Here is a 20,084-nt window from a genome sequence, read left to right as displayed (position 1 = left end):
AACGTGGTGGCACAGTCACAGGGTGATGTGACGAGTCCCAGACGGCGATGATCCCCTCCCTGTGCTTCATGGCCGCCAGCATGCAGACCCTGGTCGAGACCAGAGTGGGCCTCCAGGACTGGCAGGGTCAGGTGGCCAGGGAGCCTCAGCGGATAGCTCTGTTCACAGCCCCATACCATGGAGTACCCAGAGGCCATCGGACACTCTGAGGGAGGAGGAGGTGATGGAGCCCGTGCCAGTGATTCCTGCAGGGGAAGTGCCGGAACACCTCAGCATCTTGGACTCCCCTCCTCCTGTCCCTGGTGCATCTGGTGGGCAGTGTGAAGAACGGGGCGGCACCACCTCAACTGGGACACCAGAGCAGCAGCTGGGCCGATCCAGGCCCGATCGCCCCAGAAGACGCATACCAATGGGGGCCCAGGTCGCAGGGCAGGAATCACAGCAGGCCTCCTCCACTTCTGCTGTACAGTCTGTGGAACCACCTCGGCGTTAGGACCCGCAAGGCCAGGAAATTAGACACCAGTTAAGTCAGCATTGGTGCAGGGCACAGTTCATTTATAGGGGCTAGGGCACAAATCTGTATATATTCGTTCACATTAAACACTTGTTACCACCGATAAACCTGCTTCGGTGCTCTGTCAGATATTTGCGAGGGGTGGGCTGGTCTCGACTGACCGGTAGGGGCGGGCAATGGGCGGACGTTGGGAGGGGCAATGGGCTGACCCTTTGGGTGGCCTGGGCTTCACATAGACTGCTCCCCCTTGCCCCCCCTTCCCCGAACGGCCCCAACACCGCCACCCCAGGGATTCGATGGGACCGTGTGATGGAATGGCCAGCTGGCATGCAGGGATCACCCTGATGGACAGTGGAAAGTGTTATCGTGGGCAGGGGTTAGACGTTGTCAAATGAAGTGGAGCACCAGAGCTCATCACAGAGCGGGTTGTCATCATCCTCCATCCCATGGACCAAGCCCGCTATTACTGCCAACCCAGGGTTGGGGGGGGGGGAAATGCGGTGTTCATGCCCTTGGTCAGACCCTCCCATCCACCAGCCCTCCCCCTAGTCGGTGAACCTGCAGGCGATCACATCGTGTGGCCTCCAGTGCCTGCCTGGGCTCCATGTTCTGCACACCCTAGCCCTCCTCTGCATTCTCCTTGTTGGACGAGGCCTGGCGTTCTTCCTTCTCCTCCAGCAGCCCTCTGCTGTGCGATGTTGTGGAGGACGCAGCTGGCTTCCACGATGCGGGCAACCCTTTCAGCTTCATACTGGAGGGCCCCTCCAGAGCGGTCCAGCACCTGAACCGCATCTTTAGGAGACCGAAGCACCGCTTGATCATTCTCCTGGTTGCTGCATGGGCATCACTGTAGCGGGCTTCCAGAAAGGCGTCATCAGCCACGACCGCAGTGGATAAACCCTGTCGCCCAAGAGCCAACCCCCAGCCGGAGGAGGGGACGTCTCGAATATGTCAGGAATTGTTGATTGTGCCAGGATGAAGGCGTTGTGCACACTTCCCGGGTATCAGGCGCAGACATGTATGATGAGTAGCTGATGGTCACCTATCAGCTGCAGGTTCATCGAATGAAACCCCTTTCTGTTTGTCTAAAGCGGCCTGTCATCTGTAGGTACTTGTAGGGGGACATGCATCCCATCAATTACCAGGTCATCCCAGCGATGGCAGCGAACCCCACTACTCGGGCATCCGGGTGGGCTCGGTCTACATTTAAGTGGACGTATTGACCCGTCTGGGCACACAGGGCGGATGGACCTGTCCACGGAGGTCTGTGAGGTCCCGGACAGGTCCCCACTCAGTTCCTGGAAGGGCCCCGTGGCGTAAACGTTCAGGGCGACCGTCACCTTGGCAGCCACCGGGAGCGGGTGTCCTTCCCCCATACCCCTGCGGTGCAGGTGCACCATCATCTGGCAGATATGTTGCACTGTCTTCCAGCTCAGCCAAAGTCTTCAAAGGTATGCCCTGTATGGTAGGTTCTCGAATGACAGGCGGTGTCGGTACACATGAGGCCTCATGAAATGAAAATCGCTTATTGTCACAAGTAGGCTTCAAAATGAAGTTACTGTGAAAAGCCCCTAGTCGCCACATTCCGGCGCCTGTTCGGGAGGCTGATACGGGAGTCATGCAGCGGGGAGGCTGATACGGGAATCATGCAGCGCCTTCTTGCCCCCCCCCCCCCCAACGCCCCTCCTCCTATGATAAGCGAGGTGGTGCAGGATTGAGGGTGTTGTACCTGAATGCACGCAGTATACGGAACAAGGTAAATGAGCTTGTTGCGTACATTGAAATTGGCCGGTACAATGTTGTGGGCGTTACAGAGACATGGCTGCAAGGGGATCTAAATACCCAAGGATATGTGTCCGCTCGAAAGGACAGGCAGATGGGCAAAGGGGGCGGGGTTACATTGTGAGTAAGGAATGAAGATACTTCGATAGCAAGAAGCGATGTAGAATCAGAAGGCATTGAATCTCTGTGGGTAGAGTTGAAGAATCACAAAGGTAAAAAGACCCTGATGGGGGTTATGTACAGGCCCCCTAGCAGTAGTCAGGATGTGGGGCAGAAATTAAATAAGGAGATAGAAAAGGCATATAAAAAAGGCAATATTATAATAATCATGGGGGACTTCAATATGCTGGTGGACTGGGAAAATCAGGTTGGCAGTGGATCCCAAAAAAAGGATTTTGTGGAATGTCTAAGAGATGTTTTTTTGGAGCAGCTTGTGACAGAGCCTACTAGGGAACAGGCAATTCTGGATTTGGTGATGTGTAATGAGGCAGACTTGATTAGGGAACTTAAGGTTGATTAGGAACCCTTAGGGAGCAGTGGCCACAACATGATAGAATTTACCCTGCAGTTTGAGAGGGAGAAGCTGGAATCAATTAAACGGTATTACAATTAAATAAGGGTAGCTACAAAGACATGAGGGAGGAGCTGGCCAGAGTTGATTGGAAAGGGAGCCGAGCAGGGAAGACAGTGGATGGATTGGGTGGATTTTTTTTATTGTCACGTGTACCAAGGTGCAGTGAAAAGTATTTTTCTGCGAGCAGCTCAACAGATCACTAAGTATATGTAAAGAAAATCAAAAAAATATATATATAATAGGGCAACACAAGGTACACATGGGCGCAATTCTCCCATCGGGAGTCTAAGTGCCGATGCCGGAGTGAAAACCGGAGTGATTCACTCCGGCGTCGGAGCCCGCTCCAAGCCCCCTATTCTCCCGCCCCCGGGGGGCTAGGAGCGGCGTTGCGTCATTTACACGTGCCGGGCCATGGCGCCGTGTAAATGACATCACCCACGCATGCGCGGTTGCCGTCCTCCCCAAGGCCGCCCCGGAAGAAGATGTCGGATGGATCTTGTGGGGCAGCGGAGGAAAGGAGATCCTCCTTCAGAGAGGCCGGCCCACTGATCGCGGGCCAGACCCCATTTGAGGCCCCCCCCGGTGCAGGAACCCCCCCTCCCCCCCCCACAGGCCGCTTCCCCCAGCGTTCCCGCGCTGTTCCTGCCAGCAGCGATCAGGTGTGGACAGCGCCTGCGGGAACCCGTCGTATTGGGCAGGCCGCTCGGCCCATTCGGGCCGGAGAATCGCCGCTCGCCCGTTGCAAACAGCGATTCTCCCAGCGGCCAGCCGTGATTCTCGCCGCGCCGGTTTGGGGGTGTGGGAGAATCACGTGCGGGCATCGGGGCGGCGTGGCGGGACACGCACGGCGCCCCGGCGATTCTCCCACCCGGGAGGGGGAAAATTCCGCCCACAATGTAACTCCATAAACACCGGCATCGGATGAAGCATACAGGGGTGTAGTGTTAATCAGGTCAGTCCATAAGAGGGTCGTTTAGGAGTCTGGTAACAGCGGGGAAGAAGCTGTTTTTGAGTCTGTTCATGCGTATTCTCAGACTTTTGTATCTCCTGCCCTACGGAAGAAGTTGGAAGAGTGAGTAAGTCGGGTGGAAGGGGTCTTTGATTATGCTGCCCGCTTTCCCCAGGCAGTGGGAGGTGTAGGTGGAGTCAATGGATGGGAGGCAGGTTTGTGTGAAGGACTGGGCTGTGTTCACGACTCTCTGAAGTTTCTTGCGGTCTTGGGCCGAGCAGTTGACATACCAGGCTGTGATGCAGCCCGATAGGATGCTTTCTATGGTGCATCTGTAAAAGTTGGTCAGGGTTAATGTGTAAGTGTTAGTTTCCTGAGGAAGTATATGTGCTGTTGTGCTTTCTTGGTGGTTGTGTGGACGTGGGTGGACCAGGACAGATTTTTGGAGGTATGTATCCCTCGGAATTTGAAGCTGCTAACCATCTCCACCTCGGTCCCGTTGATGCTGACAGGGGTCTGTACAATACTTTGCTTCCTGAAGTCAATGACCAGCTCTTTAGTTTTGCTGGCATTGAGGGAGAAATTGTTGTCGCTGCACCACTCCACTAAGTTCTCCCTCCTGTACTCTGACTCGTCGTTATTCGAGATCCGGCCTACAATGGTCGTATCGTCAGCAAACTTGTAGATGGAGTTGGAACCAAATTTTGCCACGCAGTCGTGTGTGTGCAGGGAGTATAGTAGGGGGCTAAGTACGCAGCCATGTGGGGCCCCGGTATTTAGGACTATTGTGGAGGAGATGTTGTTGTTTATTCTTACTGGTTATGGTCTGTGGGCCAGAAAGTCGAGGATCCAGTTGCAGTGTGAGGAGCCAAGTCTTAGGTTTTGGAGCTTTGGCTTCTTGAAAAATTAAACTATTATGATTTGCTGCTATTCTTAAATATAGGCACCAGATGGACTTTTCTCCAGTCCCTGGGAATAATGCAGCTTTTCAAAGACCTGTTAAATATATGAGCCAATGGCTCACACAACATAGTTACATTTTTGTTAGTACTCTATAATGAATATGCTTATGCCAATTGACCGATGTGTCTTAAAAATTCTAATTATAACTGGGATGACTTCCACGTTTACTTCCACAGATTCAATTCTAATTGTAACTCTTATCTATTAACTGCGATAACATAGCACAGATGCAAAATAATGATTAATGCACCAGTCATATCGTTAAGATTCCACCCAAACTATCCTGCAAAAACTCTCAAAGGTGCAATACATAACTTTATATTGTGCAAAATACTGGCTTAATAGGAATTATTTTCCAGGAGAGGGCAGGGGGCGGGGGGGGGGGGGGGGGGGGGGGGGGGAATTCCTCAGTTGGCCTTCAAGTTGCTTAGCCACCCGCCCTTGCCCTAAATGGCCAATTGATGCCCACTTAAGGGCTGCTTCCTGTGCAGCCGTGATGTTGAGGCTGATGGCAGGAGGTTAAGGACAGGGTAGGTGGTTGCGGGGGAAGCTCAACAATAAGTCCGATTTAAGCCTTGGGCGGGACTGATGAGGGGCTCCTCTCTCATGATCCTCCTCCTCCACTCCTTCCCTCTTGTTCCCACTACAAGAGTTCCACACTTATGAAAATGATATTTTCCCTTCCAGGATTTCAGGAGAAAATTTTAAATCCCTCTATTAGCTTTATCTTACGTAAAACCTACTCTGAAAATATCATCTTCAGATGCAGCTGAAGCAGCCTCTTTCATTGCTTTTTCCAGTTCTTCCTCTGCTGTCAGGTCCCCAGATATTGCGCGACGAATCTCAGGGCCAATGTCATGCAAAGTACGCAGACCAGCCTAGAAAGAAAAACAGGAGAAAAGAGAAAGGTCTAAAAGTATCTTTCTAAAGTGTGAAAATTTGCATTTATATATTGTTCTGCGGATATTGTGGTGGAATTTTAAACGTAACCTCTCCCTAGCAGAAATGAGGCAAAGAGACAGTTAAGATGGAGCGTGGAACTTACAGCTTCATACCACAATTTTTTAAAAATTCATTCATGGACATGGGCATTGCTGAATAGGTCAGCATTTATTGCCCATCACTAACTGCCCTTTGTCAAGGTATTTCTGACTGCAATAATTCGGGGGTGAAAATCCCAATCGGTCACACAGATCATACATGGACAGAGGCTGGCCACAATAACACACATGTTAGAATAATTCCGTGCATGTCCAATAGACAGTCACACACATATTTATATACAATGTTTACTTTCTGTATTCTCCATGATCATTGATTCTGTGGCTGAATCAAAAGGCGCACACATTTCATTTTAGCAACTTTTTTTCCAAGTTGCATTTCCTGTTAGTTTGCCACTCAGTTCGCCTCCAGCAGATACAACTCACTCATTCTCTCTCTCTCTCTTCACCCACTGAAATTCTCCTACAATTGCCTGTACGGTGGCATAGCGGCTAGCAATACTGCCTCACAGCTCCAGGGACAAGGGTTCAATTCAGGCCTTGGGTGAAAGTCTGTGTGGAGTTTGCACTTTCTTCCCGTGTCCGCATGGGCTTCTTCCGGGTGCTCCGGTTTCCTCCCACAATCCAAGGATGTGCAGATTAGGTGGATTTGTCATGCTAAATTGCCCCTTAGTGTCCAACGGTTAGGTGGGGTTACTAGGTTACGAGGATAGGGTGGAGATGTGGGGTAAGTAAGATGCTCTTTCAAAGGGCCGGTGTAGACTCGATGGGCCAAATTGCCTCCTTCTGTACTGTAAATTCTTTGATTCTATGTCCCAAACTGAGTTTCGATTCCAGAGACCATGGGGAGAGGTTGGTTGAAAATAGGACTTTTGCTCTGACAGTCAAAATATATTGCATAGTGACAATCTAGTTAATGACTTGCAATTCTTTTTGCCATTTTTCTTTGTAATGTGAAAGAAGGAAACCTGATGATATGCATAAGAAATCATGTAAATATTAATAGATATGACTTCCGGTGGTGGCCATGGAGTGAACAGTCGCACATTCAGCAGCTCTCGCCCTTAGTGATTTTTTAATGGTTTTTAAGCTGGATTTTTCCGGAAGTTTCTCTACATAAGTTGATCGAAGGGAGCGGAAAAGGAGGTGACCCCCAATTTATGGAATCGTGTCCAAATACGAGTCGAAAAAGAAGAAACCAAAAGATGAGTGAAAGCAAGGCTCAGAGGTCATCGAGCACAATGGTAACAAGACAAATCATGCCCACGCCATCTCACTGGACGATGGAGCAATGGGTCGAGTACCTGGATGAGAAGTTTGCCCGGCATCGTAAGGGGTGTGCAGAAGTCATGACTCAGGCAATAGCCTTAATTAAGGTGGTGGTTGACTGAGTTGAGGAGAAAATGACGACGAAGGGACAGGAGAGTCAAAAGTTGCAGGAGCTGGCGACTGAATGAGAGAAGTCCACTGTGATGGCTTTGGAAATTAGCATTCTACAGGACAGCCAGAAACGACTGCTGGAAAAGATAGAAGACCTAGTGAACCGGTCTCACAGGAAAAGTATCCTAATTGTCAGGCTGCCAGAGGGAAAGGAGGGATCAGATGAGGGTACGTATGTTGGGAAGATGTTGGAGGAGATGGTCGGGGCCTATGTGTTTGACAAGTCACTGGAGGTGGACTGGGCACATAGGGTGCTCGTGCGTAAGTCCCAAGGTTGTGAGCCCCTGAGGGCCATGGTGGTGAGGCTACATCGACTCCTCGACAAGGAGTGTATTATGAAATGGGCCTGGCCGACGAAACGGTACATGTGGGAAGAATCAGAGATCCGAGTGTACCAAGACTGGGGACCAGAACTCGCAAAGAGGAGAGCAAGTTTCAACAAAGTTAAGGCAGCCCTGTTTGCGAAAGACATTAAATTTGGACTGCTATACCCGGCTCATCTTTGGGTGACCTACGAGAACCGGGAGCTGTACTTTAACATGCCAAAGAGGTGGTTACTTTCATGAAAGACAATAATCTGGCTGAAGGACTTTTAAATTCAAACTGTGGTGGACTGAGTTTGGGGGAAGGGAAAAATTGGGGGGAAAGAAAAATAGTTCTATGTTTTGTTTTGTCTTGTTTAAAATTTCAGTCTTTTAATTCTGAGTTAAGTCGTGATGTTCGGGAAGAAAAGGATTTTTCTTGTGTGATTTGATTTTGATTTTTTGCTTTATGTACTGGATTACAGAGAAAAAACTTTTAAGTTGCGACGGGGAGGGGGGTTTCTGTAAGAAAGATGGTTGATTCTTGCATGCATAATTTTGCTTAAGCTGCTTGAAGCTTCTTCGATTGTGTTTGATTCTGTTTGAAGGTGATGGAAGTGATAAGAATCAATTAAAGGGGGAGGGGTTGGCCTTGTTGCCTGCGCATTGGGGGATGGTTTGTTTGTTTTGGGGGATTGTTGTTACTGTGTTGACTGCTTGTATTATGTTTAGGGGAGATTGAATCTTGCAGATGGCAGGTTTCTTGGCGCAGAGGGTGGGACCTGCTGGGCTAGCTGGCTAGCTCGTCCACGGGAACAAAGTGGGGGGAGAGCTGAGGAGAGATAAAGTGGGGGGGAGAAGGGGGGACGGGAGGGGGGGGGGGACTGCTCACTGGCAATGGACAGCTAGGAGTTCAGATGGCAGTCGCTGCCGAGGGGCAGACCAAGTGGGGTGCGGAACGCGGGCTAAGAGCTGGCCTAGGAAAGGTCATGGCTGATCGACAGGGGAGGGGGGTAAGAGCCCCCCCCCCCCGACCAGACTGGTTGCATGGAATGTTCGTGGACTAAATGGGCTGGTCAAGGGAGCCCGTGTGTTCGCACACCTGAGACAGTTAAAAGCGGACGTGACCATGTTACAGGAGACACACTTGAAACTGGGAGACCAAATTAGATTAAAGAAGGGATGGGTCGGGCAAGTGTTTCATTCAGGACTGGACTTTAACCAAGGGGGCTGGCTATCCTGAATAACAAAAGGGTGACACTGGAGGTGGGGACGATCGAGGCAGACCCGGGAGACAGATTTGTTATGGTTAGCGGGAAGCTAGAGGGAATGGCAATGGTGCTGGTGAATATATATGTCCCAAACTGGGATGATGTTGCGTTTATCAGGAAGGTGCTGGGAAAGATCCCAGACCTTGACTTGCACCTGCTGGTTATTGGGGGTGACTTTAATACGCTCCTGGACCCGAGATTGGACCGGTCGAGTGCGAGGTCGGGGAAACTATCAGCAATGGCGAAGAAACTGCGGGGGTTCATGGAGCGCATAGGAGGGGTGGATCTGTGGCGATTTGAGAGACCAAGGAGCAGGGAATATTCATTCTACTCCCATGTACATAAAGCGTACTCCAGGATAGATTTCTTCATACCAGATAAAACACTGCTAGCAGGGGTTGAGGACACTGAATACTCAGCAATTGTGGTTTCAGATCATGCACCACATTGGATGGACCTCCGTCGTGGTCACCCTAAATTGAAGGTGTACCTGAGCTAAAGACCCTATCTGTTCGAGTGAAGACAAGCATCCAGCAGAGGGCAGTAGAGCAGAGCTGCTGATTGGTGTTGCAAGAGAAATTTGCAAACCTCCGTCGTGGTCACCCTAATTTGAAGGTAGTTTGTGGAGGAGCTGTTGTCAAGTGACACTTAAACCCAAAACACTTATTCAGTGTTTCCCTCCCTACCCCCTCCACTAACCAAAAAAAACAACCGCTGTGAAGATCAAGAGGAAGGCTCAAGGTCAGTGGCTGGTAAGTAGTATTTCTGGTTTCTTATTCTTTTCATTGGTACATTGATATATATTTTTTTCTTCGTTGTTTGTTTATTTAATTTTTTTTGGTAAATTGTAATTGTTGAAGTCAACCGAAGGTTTAAGACATGGCAGGAGATCTCAGACCTGTGTCATGCTCCTCGTGTGCGATGTGGGAGCTAAGGGTCACATCCACTGCCCCTGGCCCCTTCACATGCAAGAAGTGTGTCTAGTTGCTGCTCCTGTTAGACCGCTTGATGGCTCTGGAGCTGCGGATGGACTCACTTTGGAGCATCCGCGATGCTGAGGACGTCGTGGATAGCACGTTTAGCGAGTTGGTCACACCGCAGGTGAAAGGTACTGAGGAAGATAGAAAATGGGTGACCAAAAGACAGATCAAGAGTAGGAAGGCAGTGCAGGTGTCCTCTGCGGTCAACTCCCTGCAAAACAGATATACCGCTTTGGATACTGTTGAGGGAGATGGCTCACCAGGGGAAGGCAGCAGCAGCCAGGTTCATGGCACCATGGCTGGCTCTGCTGCGCAGCTGGGCAGGAAGAAGAATGGCAGGGCTATAGTGATAGGGGACTCAATTGTAAGGGGAATAGACAGGCGGTTCTGCGGACGCAATCGAGACTCCAGGATGGTATGTTGCCTCCCTGGTGCAAGGGTCAAGGATGTCTCGGAGCAGTTGCAGGACATTCTGGGGAGGGTGAACAGCCAGCTGTCATGGTGCACATAGGCACCAACGATATAGGTAAAAAACGGGATGAGGTCCTACAAGCTGAATTTAGGGAGTTAGGAGTTAAACTAAAAAGTAGGACCTCAAAGGTAGTAATCTCAGGATTGCTACCAGTGCCACGAGCTAGTCAGAGTAGGAATGTCAGGATAGATAGGATGAATGCGTGGCTCGAGAGATGGTGCAAGAGGAAGGGATTCAAATTCCTGGGACATTGGAACCGGTCCTTGGGGAGGTGGGACCAGTACAAACCGGACGGTCTGCACCTGTGCAGGACTGGAACCGATGTCCTAGGGGGGGGTGTTTGCGAGAGCTGTTGGGGAGAGTTTAAACCAACCGATGCAGGAAGTTGGAAGGTAGTAAAACAGGGACAGAAACAAAAGGCAGTAAGGGGGAAAGTGTAAGGCAGAGAAGCCATAGTCAAAAATCAAAATCAAAAAGGGCGACAGTACAAGGTACAGAGACGGAGGGGAGCTCAGTGAATAGGACCAGGAATACTAAAAGGAATAAAACGGGAAGTGAAAACATTAATGGTAAGCGATGCAGCAGGTTGTTACATGAAGATATGGGTTCAACGACAAGGAAAATTAGGAGAAAGGTTAAGAGGAAATATAACTTAGGAGAGGTTACTGATCGAGGTGTTAACATTCAGAACAGAGGTAAAAAAGCCAACATAAGTGTGCTTTACCTGAATGCTCGTAGTATTCGGAATAAGGTAAATGAGTTGATGGTGCAAATCATTGTGAATGACTATGATTTAGTGGCCATTACTGAAACATGGTTAACGGATGGTCACGACTGAGAGTTATATCCGAGGGTATCAAACTATTCGGAAGGACAGAGTGGATGGTAAGGGAGGTGGTGTAGCTCTGTTATTTAAGGATGACATCCGGGCAACAGGAAGGGATGACATCGGTGCTATGGAGGATAAGGTTGAATCCATTTGGGTGGAAATCAGGAATAGTAAGGTGAAAAAGTCACTGATAGGAGTAGTCTATAGGCCACCAAATAGTAACATTATGGTGGGGCAGGCAATAAACAAAGAAATAACTGATGCATGTAGAAATGGTACAGCAGTTATCATGGGGGATTTTAATCTACATGTCGATTGGTTCAACCAGGTCGGTCAAGGCAGCCTTGAGGAGGAGTTTATAGAATATATCCGCGATAGTTTCCTGGAACAGTATGTAATGAGACAGGATTGATTCAGGATCTCATAGTTAGGGATCCTCTCGGAAGGAGCGATCACAATATGGTGGAATTTAAAATACAGGTGGAGGGTGAGAAGGTAAAATCAAGCACTAGTGTTTTGTGCTTAAACAAAGGAGATTACAATGGGATGAGAGAAGAACTAGCTAAGGTAGACTGGGAGTAAAGACTTTATGGTGAAACAGTTGAGGACCAGTGGAGAACCTTCCAAGTGATTTTTCACAGTGCTCAGCAAAGATTTATACCAACAAAAAGGAAGGATGGTAAAAAGAGGGGAAATCGACCGTGGATATCTAAGGAAATAAGGGAGAGTATCAAACTGAAGGAAAAAACATACAAAGTAGCAAAGATCAGTGGGAGACTAGAGGACTGGGAAATCGTTAGGGGGCAACAGAAAGCTACTAAAAAAGCTATAAAGAAGAGTAAGATAGATTATGAGAGTAAACTTGCTCAGAATATAAAAACAGATAGTAAAAGTTTCTACAAATATGTAAAACAGAAAAGAGTGGCTAAGGTAAATATTGGTCCTTTAGAGGATGAGAAGGGAGATTTAATAATGGGAGATGAGAAATGGCTGAGGAACTGAACAGGTTTTTTGGGTCGGTCTTCACAGTGGAAGACACAAATAACATGCCAGTGACTGATGGAAATGAGGCTATGACAGGTGAGGACCTTGAGAGGATTGTTATCACCAAGGAGGTAGTGATGGGCAAGCTAATGGGGCTAAAGGTAGCCAAGTCTCCTGGACCTGATGGAATGCATCCCAGAGTGCTGAAAGAGATGTCTAGGGAAATTGCAAACGCACTAGTGATAATTTACCAAAATTCACTAGACTCTGGGGTGGTCCCGGCGGATTGGGAATTAGCAAACGTGACACCACTGTTTAAAAACGGAGGTAGGCAGAAAGCGGGTAATTATAGGCCAGTGAGCTTAACTTCGGTAGTAGGGAAGATGCTGGAATCTATCATCAAGGAAGAAATAGCGAGGCACCTGGATGGAAATTGTCCCATTGGGCAGACGCAGCATGGGTTCATAAAGGGCAGGTCGTGCCTCACTAATTTAGTGGAATTTTTTGAGGACATTAACAGTGCGGTAGATAACGGGGAGTCAATGGATGTGGTATATCTGGATTTCCAGAAAGCCTTTGACAAGGTGCCACACAAAAGGTTACTGCATAAGATAAAGATGCATGGCATTAAGGGGAAAGTAGTAGCATGGATAGAGGATTGGTTAATTAATAGAAAGCAAAGAGTGGGGATTAATGGGTGTTTCTCTGGTTGGCAATCAGTAGCTAGTGGTGTCCCTCAGGGATCAGTGTTGGGCCCACAACTGTTCACAATTTACGTAGATGATTTGGAGTTGGGGACCAAGGGCAATGTGTCCAAGTTTGCAGACTACACTAAGATAAGTGGTAAAGCAAAAAGTGCAGAGGATACTGGAAGACTGCAGAGGGATTTGTATAGGCTAAGTGAATGGGCTAGGGTCTGGCAGATGGGATACAATGTTGACAAATGTGAGATTATCCATTTTGGTAGGAATAACAGCAAAAGGGATTATTATTTAAATGATAAAATATTAAAACATGCTGCTGTGCAGAGAGACCTGGGTGTGCTAGTGCATGAGTTGCAGAAAGTTGGTTTACAGGTGCAACAGGTGATTAAGAAGGCAAATGGGGACTTCCGGGTCCGGCAATGACCAGCTGAGTCGCACGTTTCAGCATCTCCCGTTGGAATGGACTTTTGGGCTCTTAATAGGAGCACCAACAGCAATTTAAATGGCCAAAAACTCTGTGCGGTAAACCAGAAGGGAATCCCCCTGGACACGCATGTTTTTTTAAAAAAAAGAAGGCAAATGGAATTTTGTCCTTCATTGCTAGAGGGATGGAGTTTAAGACTAGGGAGCTTATGCTGCAATTGTATAAGGTGTTAGTGAGGCCACACCTGGAGTATTGTGTTCAGTTTTGGTCTCCTTACTTGAGAAAGGACGTACTGGCACTGGAGGGTGTACAGAGGAGATTCACTAGGTTAATCCCAGAGCTGAAGGGGTTGGATTACGAGGAGAGGTTGAGTAGACTGGGACTGTACTCGTTGGAATTTAGAAGGATGAGGGGGGATCTTATAGAAACATATAAGATTATGAAGGGAATGGATAGGATAGATGCGGGCAGGTTGTTTCCACTGGCGGGTGAAAGCAGAAATAGGGGGCCTCAAAATAAGGGGAAGCAGATTTAGGACTGAGTTTAGGAGGAACTTCTTCACCCAAAGGGTTGTGAATCTATGGAATTCCTTGCCCAGTGAAGCAGTAGAGGCACCTTCATTAAATGTTTTTAAGATAAAGATAGATAGGTTTTTGAAGAATAAAGGGATTAAGGGTTATGGTGTTCAGGCCGGAAAGTGGAGCTGAGTCCACAAAAGATCAGCCATGACCTCATTGAATGGTGGAGCAGGCTCGAGGGGCCAGATGGCCTACTCCTGCTCCTAGTTCTTATGTTCTTTATGACCTAAGAGCAGGCACGGGAATGTCCCAGCGCCCACAGTGGAGACTAGATACAGGGCTGTTAGCAGATGAGGAGGTCTGTGAGCGAGTGAGGGAGGACATTTGGGGGTACATAAAGATCAATGACACGGGAGAGACTGCGGCTGGGGGGGGGTTTGGGAGGCACTGAAAGCGGTTATTAGAGGGGAATGTATTTCGATTCGAGTCCACAGGGGTAAAACTGAGTGGTTGGAGCTGGACAGGTTGGTCGGAGAAATCTTACAGGTGGTCAGGAGATATTCGGTGTCTCTAAATGAGGAGCTCCTGAAGGAACGTCAGAGACTTCAAATGGAGTTTGGGCTCCTTTTGACAGGTAAGACAGAGGGTCAGCTGAGGAGGGAAAAGGTACAATATATGAACATGGGGAGAAAGCTAGCAGGATGCTAGCGCATCAGCTGAGGAAACAGGAGGCGCGAGAGAAATAGGGAAAATAAAGGTTATGAGGGGGAAGATGGTGACGGACCCGGGGGTGGCGGATGACGTGTCCCATGAATTTTATAGCTGGCTATACGAGTCGGAACCCCCGGTTGGGGAGGAGGGCATGAATCAATTCCTGGGGAGGCTAGAGTTTCTGAAGGTAAATGAGGAGTTGGTAGAGGTTCTGGGGGGCCTGATTGGGTTTGGGGGCGAGGCAATCGGGTAAAGCCCCGGGACCAGACGGATTCCCAGTGGAATTTTATAAGACGTTCTCTGGGTTACCGGGGCCGCTCCTGGTTAAGACTTTTAACGAATGCAAGGAGCTGGGAGTACTCCCCCTCAACGTTATCACAGGCATCAATCTTTCTTATCCTGAAGATGAGACAAGGATCCGGAGAGCTGTGGATCGTACAGGCCAATTTCCCTCTTGAATGTAGATGCCAAATTATTGGCCAAAATCCTGGCCACTCGAATAGAGGATTGTGTCCCGGAGTTAATTGGGGAGGATCAGACGGGATTTGTAAAGGGCAGGCACCTGACATCCAACATTAGATGGCTTCTTAATGTAATAATGATGCCAGCGGAGGGGAGCGAGGCTGAGGTGGTAGTTGCCATGGACGCGGAGAAGGCTTTCGACCGGGTGGAGTGGAAGTACCTATGGGATATTTTAGGTAGGTTTGGGTTTGGGCAGGGATTTGTGGAGTGGGTCTGGTTATGGTACCAGCCCAGCCCCCGGTGGCAAACGTAAGAACTAACCGAGTTTGGTCGGAATACTGTAGTCTATGTTGGAGGACAAGGCAGGGATGCCCACTCTCCCCATTGTTGTTTGCCCTAGCCATAGAGCCCTAAGCAATGGCCCTGAGAGCAGTGAATGCCTGGCGGGGTATAGTGAGGGGGTGGGGGGTGGAACACAGGGTCTCTCTCTATGCGGACGATTTGCTGCTTTATGTCACAGACCCGGTGGGGGAAATGACCAAAATCATGGAGGTATTAGGAGAATTTGGGCGATTTTCAGGCTATAAGTTAAATATTGGAAAGAGTGAGATGTTCGTGATCCAGGCAAGGGGGCAGGAAAGGAGGCTGAAGGAGCTACCTTTTAAAGTAGTTGGGAGGAGTTTTAGGTATCTGGGGATTCAAGTGGCCAAAGATTGGGAGAAACTTTGCAAGTTAAATTTGGGCAAAACAGTGGATCAAATTGGAAGGGATTTCCGTAGATGGGACATGCTCCCACTGACGCTGGCGAGGAGGGTTCAGACAGTGACGATAACGGTCTTTCCGAGACTGCTTTTCTTTTTTCAGGTGTCTCCCAATTTTTGTTCCAAAGGCTTTTTTCAGAAGTATGACTGTGGCGATATTGAGGTTTGTATGGGCGGGTAAAACCCCAAGAGTAAAGAGGGCAGTCCAGGAACGGATCCGCGGAGAGGGGGGCTTGGCTCTCCCGAGCTTTATGAACTATTACTGGGCAGCCAACATATCGATGGTCAGGAAGTGGGTTGTGGGGAAGAGGTTGGTCAGGGTGCGGATGGAGGCGGCATCCTGCAAAGGTATGAGTTTGGAGGGTTCACTGACGGTGCCCCTGCCGTTCTCACCGGCTCCGTACTCTACAAGTCCTGTGGTGGTGGAAGCCCTAAGGGTGTGGGGGCAATGGAGGCAGCATATGAGACTGGAGAGGGGTTCAGTATGGTCACCGGTCTGTGACAATCACCGGCTTGCCCCGGGGGGCTGGATGGGGGCTTTAAGGTATGGCGGCGGGCAGGGATTGAGAGGTTTGGGGATCTAGTCATCCAGGAGGGCTTTCCGACCTTGGAGACATTAGAGGAGAAGTTTGATTTGTTGGGTGGGAACGGGTTTTGATACCTTCAAGTGCGGGACTGTGTACGGAGGCAGGTTCCAATCTTTCCTTGCCTCCCCCTGAGGGGACTACAGGATAAAGTGCTGTCAAAAACAGGGGTTGGCGGTGTCATGTGAGAGTACCTTGAAGAAATGGGTGTTTAAGAAATGTACCTTTAAGAAATGGGTATTCATCAGTGATGTCAGAGTGTGGGTGGAGCTGGGCTCTCTGTCAGCTTTTTACTTTCGTTTAAGGCTGTTTGCTGCAGGGTGTGTTTTAGTTTCGTTTTCAGAACAGGATAGCTGCAGTCACAGCCAGAAGGGGTATTAGTCTCTCTCTCTGTAATCTAAAATTTGTAAATCGATCCTTTGGTGATTTAAAACTAATCACTGCTCTCAGTAGTGACTTTAACCTGATGTGCTTCTGTTAAAAGTTCTTTTTTAAGTCTTATGGATGTTAAAAGGACAGCTTAAGGATTGCATTCTTTGTGGGTTGTATTTGAATTAATGGTTGCTAAGATGTTCACTGTATGTTTTAAAAAGGTTAACCCGAGTTCATAGAACAAAAATTGTTTTGTTTTAAAAAATACTTTTCCATTTCTGCTGTACCACACCTGTAGAGTGGGCCGTGTGCTCCCCTACCACAATCTATTAAAAGTTGTGGGTCAGGTGAACTCCATGATACACTTTGAGGTTCTCTAAACCCTGACCCATAACAAATTTGGGGCTTGAGGGGGATAAAATCTATTAGATTGGCTTAGTCAACTTAAAGACAGTGAGGGGTGAGCATATTGTGGTTGCTTTTCAGGTGTGGTATTCTAGTTTAAGTGGGGAGTGTGTTGTGGACAATGGCTCTTTCAGAGGCTCTGAGGTTTTTGGGGGTGGAGACGGTCATACGCAGTACCTTACGGATAGAGACTAAAAACAGACTGTTAGATTTGGCAAAAACTTTGCAGTTAACATTACCGGACAAAATGCGAAAAGATGAGGTAATTATGGCAGTGGCGAAGCATTTAAAGATGCCTGAGATACAGTTGACTCATTGGAAGTGGCAAAAATTCAGTTACAAATGAAACAAATGAAAAATGAGAAACAATTAAAGCAGCTTGAATACGAAAGAGGGGAAAAAGAGAGAGCGGAAAAAGAAGGAGAAAAAGATAGAGAGGAAAAAGAAAAGGAGAGGGAAGAAAGGAGAAAATAAAGAATAGTCCTTGCAGAACAAAAAGAAAGAGAAAGGGAGATACAGACCAGGAAAAAAGATAAAGAGAGAGAGTTTGAACTTCAGAAAATGGCCATGAAACATGACAGTCAGTTAAAATTGGCAGATGTAAAGGGAAACGCACAGTTGGATGATAGTGATGAGGATAGTGAGAAAGAGAGTCAAAGTTTAAGGCTTGGTGGGAATCTATTTAAATATGTCCAAGCATTGCCAAGGTTTGATGAGAAGGAGATAGAAGCCTTTTTAATTTCATTTGAGAAGGTAACTAAACAAATGAAATGGCCATATGACATGTGGTTATTACTGATTCAAACAAAGCTGGTAGGTAGGGCTAGTGAAGTGTTTGCATATCTGTAGGTATCTGGGACGTATGAGGAGGTGAAAAAATTCATCTTAGGTGCAAACAAACTAGTACCTGAAGCTCACAGACAAAGGTTTCGAAATTTAAGGAAATAATTTGGCCAAACATACATGGAGTTTGAAAGGCTCAAACAGAGCAATTTTGATAGGTGGATAAGGGCTTTGAAAATAGACCAAACGTATGAAGCTCTAAGAGAAATTATACTTTTGGAGGAGTTTAAAAATTCAATTCCATATGTAGTGAAAACTCATGTGGAAGAGCAGAGAGTTAAAACTGCGAGGTTAGCAGCAGAAATTGCAGATGATTATGAATTAGTTCATAAATCAAAATTTGGTTTCCGACATCAGTTTCAGCCTCTGAGGGATAGAAACGGGAGACATGAGAGATACTCAAGTGGTAACGGTAAAAGTGATCTTATGGGTGATAATAAGGAGAGTGTACCTCAGACTAAAAAAGAAATCCAGGATGGTGGAAAAGAAATGAAAAATTTCAAATGTTTTCACTGTAATAAACTAGGCCATGTAAAGTCACAGTGTTGGTGGTTGAAGAAAAGCACTGGGAAGGCTGATGCGGTAAAACAGGATAAGACAATGGGGTTTGTTAAGTGAAGGAGGGGCAAATGATTGTACAACCTGATCAAGAGGTGATTTAAAAGACGGTGCCAGATCTCTTTAAAGAATTTAGTTGTGTGGGCAATGTTTACTCATGTGTATCGGGAGGGGCAGGTAAAGAAGTCACAATTTTAAGAGATATGGGAGCTAGTTATTCTTTAATGGTAAGAGAGGAGTTATGTAGTTTGGGAAGAATGTTGCCAGAAAAAGTGGTAATATGTGGAATTCAGGGTGAGAGGAGTAGCGTTCCATTATATAAGGTAAGGTTGGAAAGTCCAGTGAAGAGTGGTGAAGCGGTAGTAGGAGTAATAGGGTAACTATCTTGTCCAGGAATCCAGTTTATCTTGGGTAATGATACAGCTGGATCGCGATCGCAGGTGGGAGTGATGCCTATTGTGGTTGATAAGCCAGTGGAAAATCAGACAGCTGAAGTGTTGAAGGACAAATATCCTGGGATTTTTCCGGATTGTGTAGTAACAAGGTCGCAAAGTCACAGGTTAAGACAAGTGGAGAAATCAAATTGTGAAGATAAAGGTGAAGTGCAATTATCTGAAACGATTTTTGATCAGATGGTTGAAAAAGAACAAGAATAGGTGGAGGATGAGGCGGAGATTTTTAGTTCAGGATAATTGGTGGAGTTACAACAGAAAGATGCAGAAATAAACCGGATGTATTAGAAAGCATACATAGAAGAGGAATCTGAGTGTATACCTGAGTGTTATTACCGTAAAAGTGATGTCTTGATGAGAAAACGGAGACCTTTACATATGCAGGCGGATGAAAAATGGGCAGAAGTTCATCAAGTAGTATTGCCGGTAGGCTATAGAAAGGTGGTGTTGCGAGTTGCACATGAGGTACCAGTGGGAGGTCATTTGGGAATAAGGAAAACTCAAGCTAAAATCCAAAAACATTTTTATTGGCCTGGTCTACATAAAGATGTAGTTAAATTTTGTCAATCATGTCATACATGTCAAGTGATAGGGAATCCTCAAGCAGTGATAAAACCAGCACCCTTAATACCCATTCCAGCATTTGAGGAACCTTTTACAAGGGTCCTAATTGATTGCGTAGGACCGCTTCCTAAAACAAAAAGTGGGAATCAATATCTTTTGACTGTAATCGATGTGTCTACTAGGTTTCGAGAGGCCATTCCAGTACGTAATATTACAGCTAAAAAGATTACTTAAATTCTTTACGAGATATGGACTACCTACAGAAATATAATCGGATCAAGGATCAAATTTTACCTCAAGGTTATTCAAAGAAGTTATGGAGAGCTTAAGAATAAAACAATTCAAATCAACTGCATACCATCCAGAATCGCAGGGAGCGTTAGAAAGGTGGCATCAGGTATTAAAGGCAATGTTGAGGGCTTATTGTCAAGATTATCCAGAAGATTGTGATAAAGGCATTCCATTCGTACTGTTTGCAATTAGGGAACACAACCGTTGGGTACCATCTGGTTTTGGTACCATCACTATGGGTGAGCTCCATTGGCTGCAATCGACATCAATTATGCCATTTGTAAGCATACTCTCAATCTCTTTGTTAACCTGTGCCAATTTTGGAGGGTTAAGTCTATATGGACGTTGTTTGATTGGAACAGCATTTCCCACAT

General features: G+C 47.3%; 1 protein-coding gene across 5 annotated transcripts in view; it reads right to left on the bottom strand.

The window, feature by feature from the left end:
* cacna1c (calcium channel, voltage-dependent, L type, alpha 1C subunit) overlaps positions 1 to 20,084 on the bottom strand; it is a 1,623,635-nt gene that overhangs the window by 76,808 nt on the left and 1,526,743 nt on the right. For all 5 annotated transcript variants that reach the window (XM_072484617.1, XM_072484613.1, XM_072484615.1 and 2 more), the window contains one exon: positions 5,526 to 5,660. In XM_072484617.1, the coding sequence (XP_072340718.1) occupies positions 5,526 to 5,660 (135 nt within the window). The remainder of the gene's footprint in view (positions 1 to 5,525; positions 5,661 to 20,084) is intronic.

The sequence above is a fragment of the Scyliorhinus torazame genome, chromosome 19, assembly GCF_047496885.1.
Source record: "Scyliorhinus torazame isolate Kashiwa2021f chromosome 19, sScyTor2.1, whole genome shotgun sequence".
Classification (NCBI taxonomy): domain Eukaryota; kingdom Metazoa; phylum Chordata; class Chondrichthyes; order Carcharhiniformes; family Scyliorhinidae; genus Scyliorhinus; species Scyliorhinus torazame.
This window is presented reverse-complemented; position numbering and strand designations above follow the sequence as displayed.